This window comes from Rhinolophus sinicus, linkage group LG05 (genome assembly GCF_036562045.2).
Source record: "Rhinolophus sinicus isolate RSC01 linkage group LG05, ASM3656204v1, whole genome shotgun sequence".
Taxonomy (NCBI): Eukaryota; Metazoa; Chordata; class Mammalia; order Chiroptera; family Rhinolophidae; genus Rhinolophus; species Rhinolophus sinicus.
The window spans coordinates 61425918-61451088 of NC_133755.1; the positions used below are offsets into that span (position 1 = coordinate 61425918).

Here is a 25171-nt window from a genome sequence, read left to right on the forward strand (position 1 = left end):
TTGCGCTCTCTCTGGATCTTAGTTCTCTTATTAATCAAATGGGGGAAGCTGGATTAAGTGATCTGTAATCTCCCTTCCAACTCTATTGTTATATGATTCTCTACCTTGTAGGCTGCGTCATACCTAGCATGTAAAATACCTACCTGAATATGCTAAGATTGAGAAAATGCAGGTTGTACCATACGTAAAGCACTTCATGTAGGGCTTGGCATTCAAGACAAGACACAAATATCAAGGTGAGAAAAAAAAGAGGGACCAAAAAGCTCAAAAGAAGATAATGAGTTCCAGCGGTGATTATGTCATCTTGAAGGGGCGGTTGAAAAGCAGGTGTAACATTTTCTCAGGACAAATGAAAGGGCTGCTTCCTCTATTAAGGAACTATGACCAGGCATCTTCAGTAAGCAACCTGCGCTGGGTGGGGTCGCCTACGTACAGCATTAGCAGCAGTCGTTTGGGGACTTAATTGTGAACAAGATCCAGGGTCTGCTTTGGTAAATAGGGAGCGAGGACTCACAGTAACGCGGGCTCGTGCCACGTCTGACACTAGATTACCTTCCAGGTGGAAAAGAACAATAGTTGAAAACACACGGTGGAGTTTGAGGGAAAGAAAAGCCCGTGTTCCTTGCGCTTTAGGACACCCCCGGGAGGAGGTGGGCGGGAGGGGCAGAGATGCAGGATGCTCGCTCCCTCTGAGAGTGGGACCCGAACTGTCTACACAACGCACCCCCTGTCCAGATTCTTGATTCTTCAAAGTAGAGAAAGTTAGATTAAAGCGAACGTCGAGTCCATCTTAAGCATCTTGAGGGGAAAACAGAGAAAAAGACCCCTGCAGGGGGAGGGAAGGACAAGGAGCGTGGTTGATAAGCGAAGGAACAGTCAGAGCTGACCAAGTCCTTCCGTCGCCCTGCCTACCTGCCCGGGCAGTTCCCAGCGCCCAGGACGAACCCGGGGGTTAGAGTGCGGGCTGTTCCCCAACGAGCGACGTAGGAAATGTTCCAGAAATTGATGGTTGGACTGCCCGGAGAGCTGCGGTTGGCTGAGGCGTTGCCGTGGCGACAGGTTGAGCACAGGCGCAGTGTGCACCCAGCGGTCTGCTGGCTGCTAGGCAACGGGAAACATTCTCGACTACAGCCCCTTCCTATTCGCAGCCCGGCTTTGCTCTGTCTCTGGAGACCCTAGGCGGAGACAATTGCTCTTGTCTGACTTGGTGAGTCTTGAAGAAATCTAACTATGGGGCTGGGTTCCTACTTCTAGGCTAGAGACAGCATGGCTTTCAGAGCACAGAAAGAAAGCTCAAGAGAAGCAGAGAAAGTCAATGGCAAGACATTTCAGTAATTCCCTAGGACCCACCTATCATTTCAGACGTGTGGAAAATGAGGAATAGAGATAGCAATAGGATTGTCCAAGATTTCACACTGAATGGTCAGATCTAAACCCGAGCTCTTCAACATGGGGCCTGTCTGAATTGATGTGTACTCTAAATGTGAAATACACACTGGATTTTGAAGACATTGTAACAACAAATAAAATATCACATTAACCAGTTTTGTGCTGGTTACGTGTTGAAATGATAATATTTTGGATATGGTAAATAAAGCACGTTATTGAGATTAATTTCACCTGTTTCCTTTTGTGCACTTTTGAAGGTGGTTACTTGAAAAATTAAAATTGCATAGGAGACTTGCATTATATTCTGATTGGCCAGTGCAGATTTAGGCTAAAAGCTAGGCCAGCTGATGCCTGGTGCAAGACTTCATGTGCCATAATACCATTTTGAAGAGAAGTATCTCTGCCTTTCTGGTGGGGTGGGAGTGTGAGTGGTGAGGATGCAAGACCACTACACAAGGCTTATAGTTCTGGTATTCTCAGACCTTGCTACTTAAGGTGTATGAATCGGAACCTTCATTTTAACAAGTTCAAGTGAGTGATTCTCATGCACGTAAATGCTCCAGAAGGACTGTTTTAGGATTTAGCTCTCAATTCTTTTTTCCCTTGTTTGGTTCCTTCACGAATACTAGGCTATATTTCTCAGATTGCTTGTATTACAATTACCAGCATTTTGAACAAGCTTCCCAGGAGATATTTTGCATACCCAAGTGTGAGAAACATTGATCTCCATGCTAATTGCACTTCCCTGCGTTCTTCCAATCTAGACCAGTGTGGTCCCCAAATCAGTGGCATAAGCAGCAGCAGCATCACCCAAAAACTTGTTAGAAATGAAAATTCCTGGGTTCAAGAAACTACAGGGCTTCTTGAAAGCCAGGAACAATTCTAATTTTCATTCCTCTCGTTCAAGTCCTCCATTTGGGAAGAATGGGATAACTTTCCTGGGTTTTCTTTAGAGTGAGCAAATTTAGCTCTCTTTAGTTCTTAAAGGCCCCTCGACTAGCCCCATATCCCCCGTCCTTTTGTTCTACTTTTCATTTGTCTTTTCCTGACCCTACACTTTCAGAAGTGAGGATGGCTTTTCACAACTCAAAGATTGACTTCAACCTAAAAACTACTAAAGAGCAGGTGGAAAACCCTATGCTTACAAGATTGAATAGTATAAAGGTAAAGGGAAGACCGAGTTTTATAACACCCACAGAAAATGAAGCTGATACACAAGTCCTGGTGTTCAGTCACACTACAAAAGCCCAGGAGAGGACAAGAAAACGACAGCAGCCTATAAAACTAGAGCCTCTGGTAAGTTCGAAAACTAGCACCCTAGTGACTTTTGGCTACAGAGGAAGTTGCAAAATTGCTTTGGGGAATGAAAGTATTTTGAGACTCACAACAAAGAAGGAATGAAAATCTAAAAGTTAAGACTTGGGTTTTTTTTTAACATTTTTATTAAAAAACATACCTAACATACAACATTATATCAGTTTCAGGTGTACAGCATAGTTATTCCTAAACATTTATATACCTAAAGAAGTGATCACCGTGATAAGTCCAGCAACCCTCTGACACCTTACCATGCTATCACAATATTATTGACTATATTCCCCATGGTGTCCATTACATCCCCATGACTTATTTGTTTTGTACCTGGAAATTTGGACCTCTTATTTCCCTATACCTTTTCCACCACTTTTTAAAATTTTCAATTACAGTTGACGTTCACTATTATTTTATATTAATTTCAGATGTATAGCATAGTGGTTAGACATTTGTATAATTTAAGAAGTGATTCCCCTGACTAGTCTAGTACCAACCTGGCACTACACATAGTTGTTATCACATTGTTGACTATATTCCCTGTGCTTTACTTTACATCCCCATGACCATTTTGTAGCTATCAATTTTGTACTTCTTAATCCCTTCACCTTTTTCACCCCGCCCCCCAATTCCCTCCCATCTATCACCCTGATAAACCTAGTATCCATCTGACACCATATGTACTTATTACAATATTACTGAGTATATTCCTTATGCTATACCCTACATCCTCATCACTACTTTGTAACAAACAATTTGTACTTAATCCCTTTGGCTTTTTCACCTACCCTCTCAACCTCCCTCCTATCTGGCAACCATCAAAATGTTCTCTGTATCTGTGGGTTTATTTCTATTTTGTTTGTTTGTTTATTTTGTTCTTTAGATTCCACATATAAGCGAAATCACACTGCATCTGTCTTTCTCTGTCTGACACTCTGCTCAGCATAACACCCTCCAGGTTCATCCATGCTGCCACAGATGGCAAGAACCTATTTCCTTCCATGGCTGAGCAATATTCCATTGTATATATGTACTACCTACTTTTCATTAATTCTTCCATTGACAGACACCCAGGCTGCCTCCACATCTTGGCCGTTGTAAACAATGTTGCTATGAACATACGGATGCACATGTCCCCTTGAAGTAGCGTTTTGGGTTTCTTCAGATAAATACCCTGAAGTGGGATTACTGGGTCTTTCTTTGTCTCTTGTCATAGCCTTTGTTTTACAGTCTATTTTGTCTGGCATAAGTATTGCTATCCCAGCTTTTTTTTCCCTTGTTTCTATTTTCATGGAATATTATTTTCCAACCCTGTACTTTCAGTCTGTGCGTGCCTTAATATATGAAGTAAGTCTCTTGTAAGCTTCATATGTACAGGTCTTGTTTTCTTATTCATTAAGCCATGCTATCTTTTGATTGGAGCATTTAATCCATTTGTATTTAAAGTAAATTTTGATAGATATGTAGTTATTGCCATTTTATTATTCATATTTGTGATCTTTTCTTTTTCTTTCCTTCCTTCCTTCCTTCCTTCCTTCCTTCCTTCCTTCCTTCCTTCCTTCCTTCCTTTCTTTCCATCTTAAAGAAGTCCCTCTAAGATTCCTTAAAATTCTGGTTTGGTGGTGATGAACCCCTTTAGTTTTTCTTGTCTGAGAAGGTCTTTATTTCTCCTTCCATTCTAAATGATAAAATTGCCTAGTAGAGTAATCTTGGATGTGGGTCCTTGCTTTTTATCACTTTGTGTTTCTTGCCAATCCCTTCTGGCCTGCAAAGTTTCTGTTGAGAAATCAGCTGATAGACTTATGGAAGCTCTCTTCTAGGTAACTAACTTCTTTTGCTGCTTTGAAGATTGTTTCTTTGTCTTTAACCTTTGGCACTTTAATTATGATGTTTCTTGGAGTTGGCAACATAGAGGGATGGAGATTTTCCCTCCCTGTAATGATAACAATATTATAGTCAATTACAATTAGCTAAATTTGAGGGGCAAGATGGCGTCCTGGGTCTGCTATCAGCCACCAAAATCGAGTTCTGGCCAGTCTGGTAGCTGGTTCTTTTCTTAAGAATGATCTCATCACCTCCTTCTTTGTTTTCCCTTACTTCTTCCTTCCATTCCTCCGCTCTTCTCTCTCAGTGGCCCCGTTCTTTCCGCTTAAGGTAACAAGACTTATTTATGAAGTTATAAACACAATTACTTATTGAAAAAATTGTGAGTTCTAAGTAGTTTGAGGAAGGAGGGATATAGTGGCAAACAAAATTTTCTGGTGGATCTTCACCAGAAATTCTTCTAGAATTATGTACAATACAGATACTTAACTATGTAGGTTGTAAGGCTGTTTTGGATATTAGTGTAGCATTCAATACTGGGAACTTCAGAAAGAGTACTATGTGTAGTAATATGTATACAGGCATACCTCAGAGATACTGTGTTTGGTTCCAGACCATCATGGTAAAGTGAATATCACAATACAGTGAGTCACATGAACTTTTTCCTTTCCCAGTGCATATGAAAGTTATGTTTACACTCTGCTGTAATCTATTAAGTGTGCAATAGCATATGTCTGAAAAACTAATACCTTAATTAAAAACTACTTTATTGCTAAAAACTGCTAACCATCATCTGAACCTGTTGGGACAATGGCGCCAACAGAGTTGCTCGAAGCAGGGTTGCCACAAACCTTGAAGATGTAGAAAACAATATTGGCAAAGCGTGATAAAGCAAGCACAATAAAATGAGATATGCCTGTATTAATATAGTTTTATTATTTTTAAAGTAAATGCCTAGGGTCCTGAACAATTTTGTCTGAAAATGTCTAATTATAAGAATCCATTTATGTACGGGGCCAGTGGCGCAATGGATAACGCGTCTGACTACGGATCAGAAGAATCCATTTATGTGCTTGGATAATTATAAATCCATGTGAAGAAGCAGTGAAAGTGCATAAAGTAAATAGTGAAAATTCTCACTTCCGCCCTCAGACATCAACTACTATTATTTGTGGTTGCCCTTCGGGCTGCTTTATATGTTTATTCAAACATATATGTGTATATGTGAGTGTGCGTATAAACATATATAGCTTTAAAGTAAGATTATACAATACATACTGATCTTCAAAGTGCTTATTTCACTTAAATATTAATATATAGAAATCCATGCATACAGAGGTATCTTTTCTGACGCTGCACCGTATTTTGTTGCATGGATAACGCCATGATATAGTATCCTTTAACTGGTCTCCTATTGATGGGAGTTCAGGTTATATTTTTTGTTGTCATTTTTATTTTGTTATTTTAGATAAGACTACATTGAATGGTCTTTCCTTTGTACACATAAAGATGGATTCCTAGAAGTGTCATTTTATAGGTCATAAAATATGTATATCTTTAATTTTGAAAAATATTGCCCAATTGCACTCTAAGATTTCACCAGTTTAGTCTTTCCACCTACAGTGTATGACAGGGCCTATTTACCCACATCTTTGCCAAGCCTGATACTGTCAATTCTTTTGTTTTTGCTAGACAGATATGTGAAATGGCATCATGTTGTTGTAATTTTCATCTATTAATGGTTAAGTATATTTTCATTCATTCATTGGCATATATGTGACTTATTTTGTGGATTCTAGTCATAACCTTTTTCCACTTTAAAATTAGGTTATTTGCCTTTTCATATCAGTTTTTCAAATTTGCCCTCCTTCTACTCCCCTTTTCCCTCTGGTAACCACCATTCTGTTATTTTTATCTATGTATGAGTTTGTTTTGTTAGTTTATTTCTTTTTGTTTTATAGTGCATATATGAGTGAAATTATAGGTTTTTTTGCTTTTCCATCTGACTTATTTCATTTAGCAATATACTCTCAAGATCCATCCACGTTGTCACAAATGGCAATATTTCATCTTTTTAATTGCAAATGCTACTTCTGATAAGGGGTTAATATCCAAACTACATAGAGAACTCATACAACTTAATAACAACAAGAAATCTAATTTAAAAATGGGCAGAGGATCTAAACAGACATTTTTCCAAAGAAGTCATACAGACATATGAAAGCCAATAGACATATGAAAAGATGTTCAATATCACTACTTATTAGGGAAATATAGGTCAAAATCACACTGAGATATTACCTTACATCTGTTAGAATGGCTATTATCAAAAAGACAAGAAATAACTAGTGTTGGAGAGGATGTGGAGAAAAGGGAACACTCATACACTGTTGGTGGGAATGTAAATTGGTGCAGCCACTATAGAAATGGTCTGGAGTTTCCTTTAAAAATTAAAACTAGAACTACCATGTGATCCAGCAATTTTTCTTCTGAGTATTTAACCAAAAATATGAAAACACTAATTTATAAAGATATATGTACCCCTATGTTCATTGCAGCATTATTTACAATATCCAAGACATGGAAATAATCTACATGTCCATCCATGAATGATTGGATAAAGAATGATTGGATTAAATGTTGAATTCTTTATCAGGAAAATTACTTATCTTCATTTTATTAGTTATCTTTATTTTATTATTTATTTCATTTTTGTTCTGGGATTTTTTTCTTATTCTTTCATTTGGAATATATTCCTTTATCTCCTTATTTTGTTTGACTTTCTGTATTTGTTTCTGCCTCTCTTGATCTTGAAGGAGTGGCCTTGTGTAGGAGTGACTTTTGTGTAGGCTGCACATGCCAGGGAGCTTTGGCAGGCTAACTGGAGCCTAGGCAGGCATGTGGAGTGCCAGGGGTGTCCTGGCAGGCTGGCTGCCCAAACCTGGGTCAGGTGTGGCTCAAATGGCTGGGGCACGTGGTTCTGGGGGCACCCTGGCAAGCCAGCTGGCTAGGTATGGAGCAGGCATGGGGAAAGGCCCAGGCCCTGTGGCTTCTGGGCCACCTTGTCAGGCCACCTAGCTGGGTCTGGAGTGAGTGCTGGCTGAGGTGGCCCAGGGCACACTGTGGCAGCCTTGTAGGCTGGATAGAGCACTTGGACCAAGGTCCCACCTGCGCTAACTAGGTGGAAGGGGAACATAAGAAATGGCACTCACTGGCAACCCTGATTTTGGAGAGTTCCTGCAGTTCCCCAGTCATTTGGTAGTCGTCTTGGGATTAGTAAATAGTTTTGGGTGTTTTTTTTTTTTTTTTCCATGTATAGTCTGTGTGCTCTTTAAAACACTGTTCTATTGCTGTGCCCTAGAGCAGGCGATTCTGCACGTGGGTCTCTAAATGATATTCCTCCCTACTGCAGATTACTCCACTGGGGGAGGGTTCCCATGGTTACTGCATCTCCCTCTCTCCTACCTTGCTCTATGTGGTCCCTCTCTCATTTGTTCTGCAGAATCTGTTAAATCTGCGCTCGGTCATTCTTCAGGTCTATTGTAGGTGTATACTTGGTGTGTCCTTGGGATGTGAGTCCAGGGTCTTCCTACACCTCCATCGTGGACCCCCTTTCCCTCTTCTTAACTTGTGATTCTGGTCTATATTTCTTTTCCACGTTGTTACATAGGTGAGATCCCCCTCCCACCTTCATTACTATAGCGCCAGCTAGTCTTTTCTTTTCTTCAGTAATAACTCAAGAGGTATTTTTAACCAAAACCAAATGTAATTTACATATACCTGAAAATTTAACAGCTATTTACTACACTTACTCTCAGGCTTTTTTTCTCACTGCCATGTATAAGAGATTAGCTATCATGCTACACTCATAATGCTTAGAACTTAAAGCCATTATAGTGAATTCCTTGATTTAGTTTATTATGTTAAAACCTGAATTTTTACTGCCTTAGTTTGAAATTAGATTGACATAAGATAATGCCACCATTTTTTCAGATCTTCAATCAGTGATAGCTACGGGAAATGATTTATGTCTGTTCGGGAGAGTTGGGGGATTGTATGCTTCTTCCCACAGTAGCTATTGTAATATTTAAAGTACAGAATTAATGGGAAACAACTAGAAAAGTCTAGTCGAGCAGTGGGTCATGGACAAACAATAGTGATAGCAGCTACAATGATTGTGGTTTGAATAGGAAATTGGTCCCAGGAGAAAATCAATTTCCAACAAGGATAGAGTCCAAAGGTAGTGAAGAATAAAACAAATTCACGTTAATATTAAAAACATTAACATGTCTCTTTATTCCCCAAAGCCAGTGCTAAAGGTCTACCAAGATCATAAGAGACCAGAATACTTATATGAACAGAAGCGACTTCCGATGATCACTTCTGGAGTCTTAAAACCTACAGAAAGCACAGAAGAAAAGTCTATCAAATCACTTACTCAGTTTCTTGAGCATAAAGATGTGGAAAAAAAACAACAGGTATAGTATTGAAAGTACTTAATTAATTCTTTTAATAAATTTTAGTTTTATATAGTACTGTTAACATGCTTTTAACACAAGAATAATGGCCAAATCTTCTTCTATCAGGCTGTATAATGGATTTGGGGAATCCAGTCTTTCTACGTTCTTCCTATTGAAGGAAAGTTTGGACAGTAGAGGAAAATCATAAAGGAATCTTTTAGCATCTGCACAGTGTCTTCTGATCTCTTGCATGTAAAAAGAAGACATAATAGTATTTTAATTTTTATGAAATTTTCATCATTATTCCCAAAAATGGCAATCTTTGAAAACCTCGGGAAAGAACAATAAAATAGAAACTGTACCAGGCAGAGAGACAACTTTTGTAACTAGTGAGAGTGGTAGAGTGGGAAGTTGCCTTACATGCAACAAATGAATAGTAGCTCTGGGGAGAAATCACCAGAGTATGGCTTTATATAAATACCTGTAGATAATTAAAGAAACAGAAATGGGAGAAAGTGTAGAGGACACACTCAATAAAAATGCCAATAGAGCCAAGATTTCTCTGAGCATTATATTGAGAGGATCCTTTGACATTTGTTAAACATTTCAGTGAGTGCTAATTGTCTTTCGGGCATTGGGCTAGGGTGCTAGAAATGAAGAGTTGAGGACAAGTTCTGTCCTCAAGGATTTCAGAATCGGGGGGTGGGCAGATGGACAAGTGAACACTCAAGGTATAATAAGAGCTCTCCTTGGTCATTTAATATATAAAATGATGGAGAACTGCGTAGAAGAAATGCTTAAACCTGATGTCCAGGGGCATGGTCTGTGGAGGAAAACCTACTCTAAGGAGCTGCTCTAAACTTCAAGGAATGAGTGGAAAGTTAATGAGGCAGATGAGGCGGGAGAATTGGGAGCCTGAGAAGCCAGCTGGAAGGAGGCTAACTGTGGGTCTGGGTGACATAATCCTGAGAGAATGCTACATGATAAACAGTATAAAACTGTATAGCCTTAGTTAATTTGGTTTCTTTGAAGTAGAAAGAGAGAACGAGCTGTCCTAAGTAGGGCCAGGAAAGATCTGTTTGCCTATAAATTAATTAATTTGGTAAAAAGTGGGCTTCAAGAGCTTGCATTTAAAGAAGAGCAGAAAAATTGTATGGGTAAGTGGGATGAAGGGAGGAAGCTGGAAAGGAATGTTAAGTATGGGTTATACTTGATTGTAGCTGTAACTAAGAATTACGTACAGAGTTAGGGGTTTAAGGGAAATTTGAAAGAAAGGGGATATGCCATATAAAAGGAGAAGGGTATTTATTCTAAGAAGAGGGTCATTTGGGGGAGTATTGATTTCTCAGAATGAGTTTAGAATGGAAATGCAACAGTGAGGATTTCCTGGAAGATAAAGGAAGGGCAGTTGGAGGCTTCACTTCTGGTAATTAAGAAAGACGGACGTATAAAATTGGACTGGGCATCCATCACAGAGGAGTACTACAGGTGTTCTACACTTTGTAAATAAATGCTTATTTTATTCCCCCTCCTACCCCCACAAAATCTAAACTTACGAGTATGTGACTACTTAAATTGAATCACGTCTTCCCACTGAGATATACACAGGCATGCTTCGTTTCATTGCACTTCGCTTTATCGCGCTTGTGTTTTTCACAAATAGAAGGCAAGACCCTCCAACAGGAAAAAGATTACAATTTGCTTTATTACAACACTCACTTTATTATGGGGGTCTGGAACTGAACCTACAATATCTCTGTAATTAGAAATTGTACTCAGATGAAAATGTGTAGGCCTATTGTTGAAGAAGTCTTTCATTTTGAATGCGGTAAAACTTTTAAAAGGAAATAACAAAGAAAATAAATGCATTTTCTGTTAAAATATTAATACTATAGTCTCACAAAAATGTTGAAGTTGACTATAGCCCTTGTTGCAACATTGGACCAAGGTAATATGTATTTTCTCTGGTTCTGTGTTTGTGTCTATTCTTTTCCATAAAAAAGCAGTGCTGTTGCTGCTATCCCTGGCTAATAAGTGAAAGAAGCACTTTTTATATCTTGACTTCAAAGATGTATTTCCTTCACCTCTGAACTTTCCAGGATTCTCTTCTCAAACTTCTATTCAGCATGGTATATTTATTTAAAGATGGGTAATAATGATCCCTGTGAATACAAACTTTCTGGAAATTGTTCCACAAAGCTTATGATAATAAGTCCCTTGTAGCTATGCAGCCTCTATTAGCTATGCTAACAGTCAATAAAGATATAATTTATGTACTTACATCAATTATTCAACAAAGGAGGTCTGCGATGGTGATTCTTTTATCTTAAAGCCAGTTACCTGTGTACTGTCAGCGAGACAAGGTGATGACTGTTGGAGTTAGTGTCAAATTTCCTCAAACAGGGTTACCAACTTCCTCCATAGGAGAGGGGATGTGGGTGTTACTGCCCCAAAGTTTGTGGAAGAGGAATAAAGGAGTGTGAGTGGCATTGAGAATTCAGACAGTGGAACCCAGGGAATAGAGCAAAGCTCATGTGTGTGAACATGGTGTGTAAACTAAGCCTTGATGCTTAGTGTGATCCATGGGCCAGAGCATCCACATCTCCTGGGAGCAGGTTAGAAATGCAGAATCTCCGGCTTCACCCCAGACCGACTGACAGAATCTTCATTTTAGTAGGACACCCAGGTATTTCACATGCACAGTTAAATGTGAGAAGCAGTGGTGTCCAGAATAGGCAGTTATGAGTTAATAATGTGTATGCTTCTCCAAGGCTATTACATAATGATTCCCAGTACTCAATGTAACCACCCCTCACATTCACAAAAATCTATAGTTTATTATGAGTTATGATTACAGCTGTCTAAGATTTCACTCACTGAAAAGCATCAGGTTGTCAAAACAAGGTGAGGAGTTTGCAGGGAGAGGAGAGGCCACAGTCAGCATACATGCAGAGCATCTGAGGACGGAGAGTGGTGGGTTTCCATGAACACCAGAGAGATGATAGTATTTCAGTGTAATCAACATTGAGTTACAGGAGAGGAAAAGGCAATAGGAGCTGACCCATGGCTGCTTTTTGGTAAGGGGATGGGCGTCTGGGTAGGGAGTACTGAGAAAGAATATCACTGCCTTGGAAGGAATAAACACTTCAAATTGTTTGAAAATTTGCAGTTCTAAAATGCTTGCCTTTGAGCCCTGGACATCTCAGGAAGTAGAGAGAATGCTCCTTGAGATTAATATTTTGTCACTTTTTTATAGCTTTTGTTTTGCAAAAATTAATTTTTTTTTTAAATGGCTTTATTTAGATCCAATGGCCTTCTGCTGAGATATTCTCTCCCTCTCCTCCTAAACTTCCACGTACCAGAATTGGAAAAAGAAGTCTTTATGGGACTAGTTCCTCAACTTTCCCTAAGTACATTTTCCATGATCGGGAAGATGTCGTTAAAGCCAATGTACGTAATCCCTTGCAAATCATTAAAATAATACGTGAAAATGAACATCTTGGATTTCTTTATATGATCCCTGCAGTGCCAAGGTCTTCCATCGACTATGACAGATATAATCTGAAGTAAGTTCTCTTTTATGAAGCAATTTATTAACATTAAAAATTGCATACAAGATTGCAAATGCTATCCATAATTGATTATTCATGATAAATATGATCCAAAATAATTTTGGTTATCATCCAATGGTAAATGAATCTTAATCGAAAGAATTTTATTTTTTCCATTTATTTGTCATTTATTTATAGACATTAACAATTTATGGAGTAGCATACTGCTGTGCTTCTCATATGTTTATATGATGTAATCTATTTTTTATCAGTATTACAAACATAGTTTTGGTATTTTGTGATTACTGAGAAAAGAAGATAGAAATGTATAACAAGTAAATGATGTGTGATTCATTTTACATGTTATTTCGACTAACAGCAGTTGTTGAGATAGTCTTTCCTTGAATGTGAGAGTAGTTCAGCTTTTCCACCAAATTCTTTGAACTACCTTCCTGATTCTCTGTTGTAGGAAGATAAAAAAGACCTTCCAGGAATTCTCCAGTTCTCTCTTACACTGCACTGTAGTTTTGATTGAGTCAGACAGCACTGGGGCTAGCTCTCCTACTGGGGAGAAGTGGGGGAGAAGAAAAACATTTTAATCAAATTTTAGAATAATGGATTTATTGTAAATCCAAAAGAACTTAACAGGAGTGAGAAATAATTTGTAGAAAGAACCGAGATGCTTATGAAAGTCCAATTATTCAGGAAAATGTGTTGAGTACCCACTCTGCAGCAGTAACTCTTCTAGGTGCTAGAGCTACGTTAGCGAACCATCCGGATCAAAATCACTGCCCTCATGTAGCTTACATTTTAGCAGAGGGAGACAATAATAAGCACGAGACATGAGTACATTATATAGAATGCTAGGAGGTGATTAATATCATGGGGAAAATAGAGTTCAAGCAAAGGAGATTGGGAGCTCTGGGGAAGTGATTGTGAATTAACCAAGGTGGTCAGGATGGGCCTCATTGAGAAGCTGGCGTTTGAACAAAGACTTGAAGAAGAAGGAGTGAATTATGTGGTGGGGGGTACAGTGAATAAGAGCATTCCAGACAGCAGGAAAGTGACTACAAATATCCCAAGGCGAGAGCATTCCTGGCATGTGCAGGACGTGAAGAGGAGGCTAATGTGACTACAGTAGAGTGAATGAGAGCAAGATAACAGATCAGGAAGGGCCTTGCCGACCATTAGCTTTTACTCTGAGAACCAAGGAAAGATTTCAAGCAGAGAAGCGTGACGATCTGATTTACATTTGGAAAGGACCATTCTGGCTGCTGTATAGAGAATAGACTTTGGGGGAGCAAGAGTTGAAGCAGGAAGACCAATTAGAAGCGCTGTAATTGCTCAGATGAGAGATGGACAAGGTGGTAGTGGTGAGAAGTGAGTCAAATTGTGGAAATAATTTGAAGGTCAAGCCAACAGGATGTTTGTGTGGACTGTGTGCAAGGCTGACAACCAAATAGAGTCCAGGATGATTTTAATGATCCATTTACCTGAGCAAGAGGAAGGGTAGAGTTGCTATTAACTGAGATACAAAAGATTGGATGAAAGATTCCTCAGGGGAAGAATAGGAGTTTGGGTTTAGATGTATTCGTTTTGGAATGCCAAAGATATAAAAGAAATTGGGTGGTAAATGAAAATGTGGGGTCAGAATGAGTTTTGGATTTTGTGTGTGTGTGTTGTTGTTTTTTTAAGATGAGAGAAATTGCTTTTTTTTTTTTTTAAGATGGGAAAATTAACATATAATGGAATTTAAAGCCCTTCAATGTAAAAAAAAAAAAAAAACAACCCTTTAATAATATTATCATTCCACCAATACCTTACTACATCTTTTTCTAGTTATTCGTAAGTTTTTGGAGAGGAGGTTATAGAACTTAAATGGGAACTATTGGAAAAATTGTTTATTTTATGACTTTTTAAAACACACTTCTTGATTGATATGTGAAGTGTCTTCATAGCTTTCTTTTTTTAAAAAAAAAAATCATCCAATAACCCAGATATTAAGGAATGCCATTCGATATTCATTCCCCATTACAAGAATAGTCAAATTTTGCCAAATATAAAATTGATTTTCATCTATTTACCAGCACAAGATGAAGTACAGAGCTACCTCGTTTTACTGTGCTCCACTTTATTGCGCTTCACAGATATTTCATTTTTTACAAACTTAAGATAAGACCTCCACTCCATCAGCATAACGATTATGACTTGCTAAAGGTTCTGATGATGATTAGCATTTTCTAACAATAAAGTATTTTTTAATGAAGGTACATACATTGTTTTTTAGACATAATGCTGTTGCACACTTAATAAACCGCAATATAACTTTTCTATACACTGGGAAACCAAATAATCTGTGTGACTCCCTTTATTGGAATAGTTGTTTTATTGTGCTGGTCTGGAACTAAACTCACAGTATCTCTGAGTTATGTCTGTATTGAAGATGAGACTGGAAAATGTACTTTTGCACAATTAGGGGAATTATTGTATTTCTAGACTACTGAGCACTTCTATTAGGGGAACTGAGTAGATGTTTTATGTTTGAACTGATAGTAATGATGCTTGGTAGTAATATGCCAGGTCCCATTTAAGAGGACAGTGTTGGAATCACAGTTTGGTATCATGTTTTAGGGTTGATGCTAAATTACCTCTCTAGCCTGAACTCCAATTATTATAAACCTTGTGAGTAAATACAATGATTTGGATGCTACATAACTGGAAGCAGCTAAATTAGAAGTTAAAAGTAGTAAATATTGGTTCAACGAGATGAGGACATGTTATACAAAACTACTTTTAAAAGTAATGTGATTAAATATAATATCTTCACATACTTTTCAAGTGTAGTAAAATACATTAAATGTGCAGTTCCATAATATTTATATCTACTACAGTGCCTCTAAGTGAGAAGATAGTTCCATTTATCAAGTTTATTCTGAAGAATTAATGTAAGTGTATGTGTTAGACATAACAATTTTGTCAAGAATAAGCTTCAAGGAGATATCTAATATGATGGAATATCAACCTGGTAAATACAAAACTATATGCTGAAGATTATTTTGTCCAGTAAAGCAACATAATGGTGACTCTGTTCAGGTCTGGGGCAAATGAGGAGAAACTAGGCAAAGCGTCAGGAACTAGGGAAATCACAAACAGCATGAAGAACAGAGAATAAGACTGGTCAAGACAAAATAATTCTATTTTTTTAGGACCCAGACCTTGAAGAAGAGTGATTGTAACTGAGGGGCAGCTATACGGTACAAGGGAAGGCTGTTGGCTAGACAGTTGGGTTATATACCCACTGGGTGAGAAGATTCCAAAGCGAATCATCACATTTTTATGTCATAAAAGATGAGGACTTATTGGTGTTTACTGCATTCTACGCAAAGTATTTATATATAGTAAATCATTTAATCCTCACAATAATACTATAAGAGAGATACAATTATTATCTCTATTTTACAGATGAGGCACACATTTGGTAAGTAATTTGCCTGACATTGTACAATAAGTATGTGCAATGAGTACAATAAGTAAGTGACAGTCTGCATCTGAAGCGTTGCTCTTAATGTCTGTGCTCCACTGCCTGTCAAGAGGAACTTGGTGATGTTCATGAGACCCGCACGAGACTGAGAGTTTGCTATCGAAGAATGTTTTCACTCCCCACCAAACGTGGGGGATCCAATGGAAACATTTTCCGTAATTTCCATACCTAGCACAATAACCTGTCTTTCTGATTAAGAAAAAATAAAGTAAAACAAAGATATGTCATACTATTACTGAGTCACCTATGGGAAGATATGCTCAGAGAGAAAATAGAAATAGGGTATAAGATAAACACAGTGGTAAAAGAAAAGATTGGAAATGAGGCAATATAATTAAAATTATCTCAAATTGAGATTTGTGAACCACAGTAATATTCTTGTCCTTTCGCCTAAATATCTCATTTTGTATGAAATGTTATCAAATGAATCAGTAGTGCCAAGCAAGCTATATCAGCACCTTATCAAACCATACCCAGAAAAGGGTTTGACTTTTTTTTCCCCCTTCTTCCGTCTCCCCCCACCCACTCCGGTTCAAGCCGTTGTTTCTCAGTCAAGTTGTGTAGGGACACAGCTCCCAGCCCATGCTGGTATTAGGAGCCTTGCGCTCCCCGGGGCTGAGGCAGTTGGACGCCAGTCATGGTCGGCTGCTCACAGCAGCCCATAGCAGCTCACACCAACCTCTGGCTGCTCAGGGCAGCCCAGCTCTAGGGAGAGCCATTGTTCACAATCTTAGCTATAGAGGGCACAGCTCACTGGCCCATGTGGGAACCCAACCTGCGACCTCGGCATTAGGAGCATGGCGCTCCAACCACCTGAGCCTGTGGGCCGGCCTGGGTTTGAACTTTTTAAGGCATGTGCAAGAACAAAACATGAAACCAAATTCTCTTTTTAGATTATTATCTAATCAAGAAGCTCAAGAAGCTTAGAGTACAAGAACACACAATTAATATCTAATGTCAGAATGACTTACTATGACAGAATTGCAATTTTGTCATCCTATTTAGAAATTGTATTATTCTGTTTGGAACCAGAAAATCAAAGGAAAACAATCAATAATACGACTAGACCAGCATATCAGATGACAAAGATAACCATAACCTAGAACATTCTTAAAGTCTTATTGAAAAAAAAAGTTTTATTGAATATTGATGAATCTATAGACGTTAATATCTACTAGATAACAGCACTGTTTAGAATCCCTGAAGTGAAATCTTTGGAAGAATTTCGTTCTGAGGAGGAAAATAAAAAGGCTGCTGGGGATGAAATATTCAAAGCAAATGAGGTATTATGGAAATACTTCTGAAAAATGTATATTCCATCTACAGTTTATTCTGATAATCCTGAGGTTCAAATAATACATAATATATTCACAAAAGGACTCCAATACATAAATGTTTCTCTGTAGTTATAAATTTCTAAATAAACAATATTATCAACATTGACTCTAATAAAATCCAAGCAACCACATAAACTTCTGTTTTAGCTTTCTACAAAGAAATGCAAGCAGAACACCACTTTTTGTTGTTCTATGCTTAAGTGCATTAGTGATCCAAAGAAGAATTTTGTCAAGAATTGAAAAACATTTTGCAAATGATATGAGTTTTCAGATTCAATGAAGGATAGTTCTTGGTTTCACTACGGAGCTACTTAATGACATTTGAGCACCTCAATGAACTTAATTAAAAAATTACAAGAGCTACCTGAAAATATACTCAAACATATTAACAAAGACTAAGAATTCAAAGCACGATTTCAACTTTGGAAAAGTGATATTTAAAATGGTTCTCTAGTGATTTGCAGTCATTGTTATAGATTTAAACTTAAAGAAAAATTATTAGGTCAAATGGTAACATCCGACTGTGTTTGACAAAGCTTCCCCATTGTTTCTGAAATACTTGATATGGAAACGTTTCATTGGATTTTAAATCAATTTGCATTATCACAAGAAATTTCAACACTGTATTTATCAAAAGAAGAAAAGACAAAGCTGTTAGAATTAAAGAATGGTGGTATTGTGGGTGCATAATTTCAAGAGAACAAGTTATTTAAATTTTGATTAATGGAAAAGGAAGTTTTCATCCATGAGAAACAAAAGCAGTAAACCATTTTCTACTCTTTGCTATCTCTTACTTCTATAAACAAAGTTTCTCAGCAGTGGTGACTATCAAGAATTTGAACAAACCATTCCGTTCAAATTATTGCTACTTCAAAAAAGTTATGGTTATAGCTGTGGTTGCTTATGAGCTAGTCTTTATTTGGAAGTTTTATCCCAAATTCAATATTGAATATTTCCCTGAGTAACTTGTGTTTTATTTTTCTTATAATATAAAGAAATTGTAATTAATGTCTTTACCACTGTGCCTTATAAAATGTTATCATTGTATGCATGTGTTAGAAAATGCAAATTTAGTCATTGCTCTAGGGGATTAATGGAACAATTTTCTCTGCGTGAGAATCTGAACTTTGGTTAACTCTGAAGCTCTGTTTCCCTGGTAACCTAATAAGAATAGAATGTCAATTGTTTCTAGGCAACATTGCTTATGATAAAAATGCCCCCTAATTGGTAAATTATATTTGCATTGTTAAAAATTAAAAACGAATTATAAATTCCTTGATGGGGAGCCATAGCTTTGGACTTCCCATAGTGCAGCAAGTATTTTTCTGGGCATGTCTCTTGCCCAGAAAACACTCAAATCTATGCTTATAGAGTTATTGTAAGAGATACTGACTCCTGTGGGTAATATGGCTTTTAAGCCAGGGTGGTTTCCACAGCCACCGATGTGGGTCTCATCTCCTTGCATCTGAGATGTCACGTAGAAAGAGGATAGCTCTTACGTGGTTATTAGATTACTGCAAGGAGTCCCGCAGAAAAGGAAAGTGTGATGCTGCCCTAATGGTGAGAAGTAATTCCTATACTATGGCCTTCTAAGTAGAGGCATGCCATATATCATCTATGAAAGTCTTACGAGTTCGAACATTTAGCTCAGACTGAGAAGACCCCTCTTACGGCAATATTTAAGTATTTCTTTCTCACGCTCCTGTGAAAGGAGCTGCTGCTGGTGGCTGACAATTCCCTCCCTAAGAAACGGGACTTTTTTCCATATCTATGGAAACTCTCATCTCACTATTATTTTCATTATATATGTCCATATTTTGCTATTTTTCCGTTTTGGTCATTGAACTATAAACTTGCTCACATTGGTAAAGAACTGTGGGTGCTTCCATAAGGCTATAGTGGGGGATCAAGTCTTGGTAATGGGTGAGAACGGAAACATGATAATACAAACACCAACTCCCGTTGTATTCCAAACATTGTTCCCAATTCTCTTTATATATTAACTCACTTGATCCTCAAAGGAACTTTATAAGCTATTTATGTATCCATTTTACAAACGATGAAACTGAGACAGAATTAAGTAACTTGACCAAGTTCATATAACTAGCAAATTGTGGGGCTGGGATTCAAACCCAGGTGGTTAGACTTTTTGGAACCCAAGCTCTCAGGCACTGTGCCTAGTGTACACATCCTCATAATGACAACTACTCCTGCCATTTGTGTCACACACTCTGCTAATGTTTGTGCTGAATGTTATCTGTACATTGATGTATTTCATCCTCCAAAGAGCCCCATTAGAAAGACATTCTTGGATGTCAGCAGCATGGTGGCGTTGGAAGACCTCCAGGCCTCTCCCCTTGTAGTTACAACAAGTTGGACACCTATAATTCAATAAAGGATTCCCTGCTCAACACAAAATACGTCTAAGACATCGCACATTGAGACATCTGAAGGTGGGCATAGCTGAGCGAACAGTGAAGATGAGATGGGGAGGGAGAAGGACAGAGACAGAAGCCATGCACAATCCTATGCTTGCAGCAGCCCCAGTGGAAGTGATGGCAGTGAAGGGTCTGGATGTGACCCCCACTGGGCAAACCGATAAGCAGAGATTTCTAGTTGGCCCAGATGGCTGGCACACATGGAGGCTGGGCCCACGGTCAGGGGCAGAGTAGCAGTGCAAAAAGTCGCAGCGTACTACAGCCCACCAGCACTGGAAAAAGAATTCTGCAAATGTGGGGACGCACCCACCCCATTCCTTATGGCCTGCAGAGCAGTAAAATCCTCACTCAGCAGATTGCAAAAGGGCTGAAAAGAAAACTTTCCAGGCTAAGTGGTCTGTGTGCATTGCATCTAAACCCACGAGGACAAGCAGAACCACAGACACAGGAACCCACCCACCCTCACCCATCCCTTACCTATGGGCAGCAGCCTGGTAGAGGCAACTGGGTCAACTCAGAGCAGTAGTGCCAGTGGCTTCTGGCTACAGAAAGGTGGCACAGGGAATATACAGACCAGGAGACTCATAGCTTGCCACTTCCAATCCACCGGAGTGGCACCCTGAGACCAAGGTGACCCCATCATAAAGGGGTCGCCCACCTCCTCAGGGAATACAGTGACACCACTCCACAGAAATCCCAGAAGACCCAAAAGTGCAGTTAAAATAAAACTTGTGCTTCAGCGACACCTACTGGAAAACGAAAGAAAGACCTCTACTTATCAACTTGAGAAACAATGAAGTACTGAATACTTTTTAAAAAGTAAATTTTATTCCCACAAATTCGCAAGTGAGAAATAATCCATAAAGCACAATGAATAACCAACGTAACAAGGGAATTCAGAACGAAAATGAAAATCTCCAGAATGTAAATTCAAAGACATGGAAGAATGTTATCTAAATGACAAGATTGCAGTTCTGAAAAAAATAAATGAGATACGAGAAAACTCAGAAAAACAATTCAATGAACTCAAAAACAGAATCAACAAACAAAAGAAGTACTTCACCAAAGAGATTGAAAAGATATAAAAAAGAACCAAGCAGAAATTCTGGAGCTGAAGAACTCAATTAATGAGATGAATGAGCAAGCTTAGGAAAGAGAACAGGCCATATGGAGGAAAGAATTAGTGACATAGAAGATAGAAATCTAGGAATGATTCAGGTGGAAGAAGAGAGAGAATTGAGAGTAAAAAAATAAATGAGAGAACTGTATGAAAACTATCTGACTCCATTAGAAAGAACAATATAAGAATAATGGGTATACCAGAAGAAGAGAGGGAGAAGGGAACAGCAAACCTAGTCAAACAAATAATCAATGAGATTTTCCAAACTTATGAAAAGAACTGGATCTTTGAATCCAAGAAACTAATAGAACACCTAATTATATTAATCCAAAAAGCCCTTCTCCAAGGCACATTGTATTAAAACTGTCAAAATTTAACAACCAAGCTAGAACTCTCAAGGCAGCCATGGAAAAGAAGACGTTAACTTATAATGAAAATCTCATTATGTAATCATTGGATTTTTCAGTAGAAATCCTACAAGCCGGGAGAGGGTGGACTCAAATATTAAAATAATTGAAAGAGAGAAATCACCAGCCAAGAAGAATAGATCCAGCAAGTTATCCTTTAGATATGAAGGAGAAATAAAGGCTTTTCCAGACATACAGAAGCTGAGGGAATTTACCACCCCAAGACTTACATTAGGAGAAATACTGAAAGGTCTCTTCTACCTGAAATTAAAAGGCAAAAGGATGCAAAACTATGAGTAAGATGACCAACAGGCAGACAGAAGCAGGAAGTTGCAACCCTTGTTCAAAATAGACCATTAAACACTTAAATATAATGTAAAGATTAATAGAGGTTAAAAACATTTTTAGAAAGAAGATAATAGCTACTACAACTTGATGATGAACTCACAGCACAAAAAGGGACAATTTGTGACAACAGAAACAATAAGGGAGTAGAGGAAAGAACTGAACTTGCACAGATGAATGGAGATAAGATGCAATCAGTTAAAAAAAAGGACTGCTGTATAGATGAAACTTTCTTTTACATAAACCTAATATACACCAAAAAAATCTGGAAATGAAACACATAACATAAAAAAAGAGGAAATACAAAAAAAAACATAGAATTCCACTGAACTAAAATACCAGATAGAAACACAAAGAAAAAGAAACAATGGAGACACAGAACTACCAGAAAACAAAACATAAAATGGCTATAGGAAATCCTCATGTATCAATAATCACACTAAATGTAGGTGGACTGAACTCACCAATTAAAAGGCAAAGAGTATCAGAACGGATCGAAAAACAATACTCAAAACATATGCTGCCTTCAGGAGATACATCTCAGATGCAAGAACAAACATAGTCTTTAAGTGAAGGATTGGAAAATGATACTCCCAGCAAATGGCATCCAGAGAAAAGTGTGTGTGTTCATACTTATATCTGACAATATAGATTTCAAAATAACAAGGTAACAAGAGACAAAGATGGTCATTTTATAATGATAAAGGAGGCAATACATCAAGAAGACATAACACTTATTAATGTATGTGCACTCAACATGGGATGACCAAAATATATAAAGCAACTACTAACAGAACTAAAGGAAGAAACTGACATAAACACAGTTATAGTAGAGGACCTAAATACCTAGTTAAGAGCAATGGATAGATCATCCAAATAGAAAATCAATAAGGAAATATCAGCTTTAGATGACACATTAGACCAAATGGACATAATTGACATTTACAGAGCTTTACTTCCCAGAACTTCTCTAGTGCACATGTAACTTTCTCACGGATAGACCATATGTTGGGACACAAAACTAGCCTCTACAAATTTAAGAAGACTGAAATCATACCAAGCATATTCACTGACTACAATGCTTAGAAATTGGAAATCAACTGAAAAAAAATGGGAAAAACCACAAATATGTGGAGATTAAACAACATGCTACTAAACAACTGGTCAAAGAAGAAATAAAAGAAGAGATCAAAAGATACAGAGAGACAAATGAGAATGACAATACAACATACCAAAATTTGGGGGATACAGCAAAAGTGGTAATACGAGGGAAGTTTATATCATTACAGGAAATCTCTATCAAGAAACAAGAAAAATCTGACTGTATCAATTACAACCAAACCACAGAACAACCATCACTGAGAATCACCTGAAGTCTAGTGAACCAAAACCTCACAACTAAGGACATATAGAAAAAACCACCACCTCGAGACTGATAGGAGGGGCAGAGATGTGGAATGGGCTGGTCCCACACCCAAGTGTGACCATTAAAATCAGGAGGGCTATCTCAACTGCAGAGGTCCCCCCTGAGGAGCAAGGGGTCCTAGCCCCTCCTCAGCCCAGGGTTTCAGTGCCACAGAGAAAAGCCCCCATAACTTCTTGCTGTGAAAATCAGCAGAGATTGTGGCTGAGTGATCTGGAGAGCAGCTGAAGTCGCAGGTGCTCCTCTTAAAGCGCCTATGCACAGACTTACCTGCTGATGGACTCACTTGCTCTGAGCTCCAGTGCTGGGACAGCAGTTCAAAAGGCAAAAGGCACCACAGACATAATGGGGAGGAACTGAATTGTCCGGCTTCAGGTGAGGACTAGAGGGGCAGCTTTCTCCCAGAAGGAGGAGCTGGCAGAAGCCTTTGTTTCTTTGTTGAGCCCTCCCCCCTTCCTGTGTGCAGATGAATGCAGACTCAGGCACATGCCATATCCAAGTCTCCATAACACTGGCTATCATGTTTCATCTGCCCCACCCTAGTGATCCCCTAAAACCACACTTCACCCAACTTTCAGGCACACCATAGCCACTTCCAGTGGTTTTTCCGTATAAACAGCCTTCCTTGGCTCATGCTGTGAACTTTCCTAAAATCGCTCAAAGATTTACAAAACCCAAACAAGCAGCATTTAGCTTCGGCTTATCTGGTACCTCTGGCTGAGCAGCCCTGAGCCTGGCACTGGCAACAGCCAGTCTCAGTTCATGGCTTGGCCTCTTGAGGCACCTCCAAGCACAGTTTGGGTGGTGGCCATAGGTAGATTGCTTTGTGGCTCATGTCAGATGGCCCAGGGCAGGGCACAGCCTGAGGCCAAACTTGGCCTGTGGTGGGGCTGCCCCAGACCTGCCACACCTGGTGGCCAGCTTTAGACCCAGCTGGAGCATCACCCAGCCACCTACAACGATGACACACCCAAAGGACACATTGGGCAGGCACCAGAGCCCTGCTAAAGTGAACCTGCTCTGTAGGGTCAGCCCCTGCACAACAGCTCCTCCACTGTACTCACAGCCAGTCCTAACAACCAATTAGCCTGTGGGTCATTCCCTACCATTGATGTGCAAACAGCAATCAGGTCTCAACTACAACAGGAGTGCACACACAACACACACAAGGGACACACATGGAGCACCCGACTCTCATGACCAGGGAGACTACACCACTGGGTCCCATTGGACACCTACTATATATCGCCACTCTACTAAGACTGCAGGGCATAGCAACCTTATATAGAAACAAATACAGGGAGGTAGCCAAAATGAGGAGACAAAGAAACACTTCCCAAATAAAAGAACAGAACGAAGCTCCAGAAAAATAACTAAACAAAATGGAAACAAGCAAACTACCAGACGCAGAGTTCAAAACATAAAAATGGAGATAGGAAACATAAAAATGGAGATAAAATAACATAAAAAAGAACCAATCAGAAATAAAGACTATAAGAACTGAAATGAAGAATATGAGTACATTAGAGGGAATCAACAGTAGATTAAATGAAGCAGAGGATCGAATCAGCGATTTAGAGGGTAAGGTAGCAAAAAACACCCAATCAGAACTGCAAAAAGAACAACAAATCCAAAAAAATGAGGAGGCTTTAAGGGGCCTCTGGGACAACATCAAGTGTACCAAGATTTGCATCATAGGGGTACCAGAAAGAGGAGAGAGAGAGAGAGCGCAAGGTATTGAAAACCTATTTGAAGAAATAATGACTGAAAACTTCCCTAACATGAAGAAAGAAATAGATATACAAGCCCAGGAAGCATAAGAGCGTCCCAAACAAGATGAACACAAAAAGGCCCACACCAAGACACATAATTAAAATGCCAAAGGTTAAAGACAAAGAGAATCTTAGAAGAAAAAGATATTTCATGAAAATGGAAACAAAGAAACCAAAAGCTGGGGAAGCAATAGTTATACCAGACAAAATAGACTTTAAAACAAAGTGACAAAGAAGGACACAGTAATCCCAC

At 38.7% G+C, this 25171-nt stretch overlaps 1 protein-coding gene across 2 annotated transcripts in view; it reads left to right on the forward strand.

Moving 5' to 3' along the window:
• Positions 1-407: 407 nt before the first annotated feature.
• The window catches only part of DNAH6 (dynein axonemal heavy chain 6), a 248852-nt gene continuing 224088 nt past the window's right edge, over positions 408-25171 (forward strand). The window contains exons 1-4 of one of the 2 annotated variants that reach the window (XM_019756389.2): positions 408-1207; positions 2453-2685; positions 8832-9002; positions 12288-12550. In XM_019756389.2, the coding sequence (XP_019611948.2) occupies positions 2461-2685; positions 8832-9002; positions 12288-12550 (659 nt within the window). In that variant the 5' untranslated portion in view covers positions 408-1207; positions 2453-2460. The remainder of the gene's footprint in view (positions 1208-2452; positions 2686-8831; positions 9003-12287; positions 12551-25171) is intronic. The other variant, XM_074332256.1, reaches the window with a different exon arrangement.